General features: G+C 41.4%; 1 protein-coding gene across 1 annotated transcript; it reads right to left on the reverse strand.

Moving 5' to 3' along the window:
- Nucleotides 1-1501: 1501 nt before the first annotated feature.
- Nucleotides 1502-2311, reverse strand: PHALS_05037 (uncharacterized protein; the record flags this gene model as incomplete). Its single annotated transcript, XM_024722769.1, has 1 exon — nucleotides 1502-2311. The coding sequence occupies one exon, from the start codon at nucleotides 2309-2311 to the stop codon at nucleotides 1502-1504; it is 810 nt and encodes a 269-aa protein (XP_024573813.1).
- Between the last annotated feature and the right edge of the window lie 293 nt (nucleotides 2312-2604).

Genomic DNA, 2604 nt, shown 5'->3' on the forward strand with positions numbered 1-2604 from the left:
TGCCGCATTTAAAACAAATAAGTGGTGATTTAATTTCGAACGGAAGAGTTTACTTACCTTGAAGGCAGCGGATTGCGATCCGCTGCACTCGTACTGGTTCATATTAAGAACGTAAGGTCGGTGACCTTAGCATAGCTTCCTCTTAGAAAAGAGCTACGGCAGCCCTGCTGCACATAAGGCACCACTCAATTGCGAAAATTTAAAATAAGAAATTTTGAAGGTCGACTATATCGGAATGAAGCGGCAACTTACAGATATACTGACTAAGGAGCTCGAAACAAAATGTTTGCATTTGTGCGTGAAACAGCAGGTTTCAAGACCAAGAGAATACATAGGATTAACCAGCAATCACGGCAGGTGGGGTTGAGATGACGACGCTCAATACTGTTGAAGAATGATGTTGCTGGTACATGCATGCTCAGAAAGCGAACTTAGTTTAGCCGAGTGGTTACGGTACGTTAGCTCCGCTTTCATGATTGAGGGACTCATGAACGAACACCTGATTATAGAAACATCCTCAAGAAAACATGAGTATCATAAAAATATTGCGTAAAATGAATGAATCAAAAAAAATCTATTGGCACATTAATTAGAGAACACAAGGTATCCTAAAACACTTAACAGATAGTCGATGGGCACGCACGCAGTACCTGCGATTAAACAGCAAAGCATAATCTACGAGGTATGCTGTCACATCACTATGATAAAATTGAAAGTTTGTGCATTAAGCCTCAAGCTTTTGTTGCACATTCAAAACAATGTTGTGAGCAATGTGATCACAACATGTAACAACGAGAATGTAAGGCTCCAGCGCACATGGACACTTAGCTTGCTAACAAACCGAGTAAAATATCTATACTTCAACCAGCCTGCCTCGTTTTGATCACACTAAAAAGTCTCAGAATCATATCATAAGGTATTTTGAAGCGGAGAGGCGCAACCGCTTTGTCAAAGCGTTTGTTTACCTTTTGACACGATTCGATCCAAGTTCTCATCAGAAGGGGTATTTTTCACAAGCCTTTCGGACCAGCATCAATGTCGTTGATGATTTTTACACCACTTTTACGATTGTCGTCCAAATGATCAGATTGATTTTTTCTTTTGCGTTTCTTCCCTAGGTTTGGGGGGTCGGAAAGGCTCAGAGTCAAGTCCAGCTTTTCAGAAGCTGGTATGACATGACTGTGGGTATCAAAATGAGCAGGTTGGGCGGCATGGGCGGCTATGAGATCTTGGGTAGCGATAGTGGGTTTCTCGGATAGGATGGCTCCGAAATTTGAGTTGAGCTGAGGTCTTTCTTCGTCCTGAGCAGCCATGAGCTTTTGAAATGAGAGAATGACTTTCCTGATTTGAGCGTCTTGTTTGGCTTGAGCAGTTGTGAAAACTATCACGGCTCGTTCAATCTCACGTTCGTACGAATTGTACGATTCTGAGGCTAGACTTGCATAGTTCTTGTATATCTCAGCCATTTCACGTTCCGACTGTTGTTTTTCATCAGCGTCGTTTAATAATAGTTGGCAAAATTGCGGAATTTTCCTTCATCGTATTCGGCTGCTCTGTATTCTTGGGTAGCTTTTACGACGGCATTTTGTAGAGAAGCTTGACGGTCTCGAATTTCTTTAGAATTATCCACGTGGACGAGTAGGTGGATTAGGTAGAGTCTGGCGCGGAGAAGGAATGGTTTGATGCTAACGGCATTGACGTCTTCAGCGGCTTTATTCATACTGGATTTGTAATTATAAAAATTCGTCAAATATCTGACAGCATTATTGGCAGCGTCATCAGCGCGTCCGGAATGACGCAGGCTGAGTGCATTGATTTTGTTTATCCAATATAAAGCTTCAGCTTCTTTGCGTACCAGAGCGTTGAGGTCCCTACTTGCTTTGTCATGATTTTTGGTGACTTGATCGAGTTGTGCAACAGCGTCTTCATAATTCTTCTGGAGAATTTGGATCCTTTCTCTGCTTGAGGTGGCGGAAGTGCCGACGTGTTCTCCAACCGTAACCATCTTGCTTAAGTCATCCACAGGTTTCAACTCGGCTTTCTCTAAATGCAAAAGTAGCTCAGGGACACTTTTTTCTGCTTTCTTGAGTACTTCAGCTAGACTGACGCGTTCTTCTTCAGCCACTTGGGTTTCCAAATGATCTCCACTTCCATTAAGAAATCTTCTGGGCAACGTGTTTGTGTCAGAACCACCGGCTGGCAACTTGTCATGGTATTGCGTTATTACAGACTTGATCTGGACAGATTTAGCAGCTGTGCGGGCGCTACTTGCGATTAAGAAAGCAGTGGCCACGTAAAATGCACCTCGCATGAGTTGTCAAGTGTTTTTTAAATCTTGACTGTAATTTATGTGATTGTCAACCACCCCTTGGTTGATTTGTTTATATTATTGCTTTCATATCCATTAAACAGTTGGTAGATCGTAGCAATCAAACACATTGTTGATTGGTTAATATCATTGTTTAGATACTCATCAGAACACATGTTTAACTGGTTAATATCATAGCTTTGAGAAACAATGATAAGTAGACACAAAATCATTAAATTTTAGGGAGAATAAAAAAAATGCCCCAAACATTTGCCATATATAAAAAAATATCCCAA

The sequence above is a fragment of the Plasmopara halstedii genome, assembly GCF_900000015.1.
Source record: "Plasmopara halstedii genome assembly, contig: Scaffold_287, whole genome shotgun sequence".
In the NCBI taxonomy this organism is placed as follows: Eukaryota; Oomycota; class Peronosporomycetes; order Peronosporales; family Peronosporaceae; genus Plasmopara; species Plasmopara halstedii.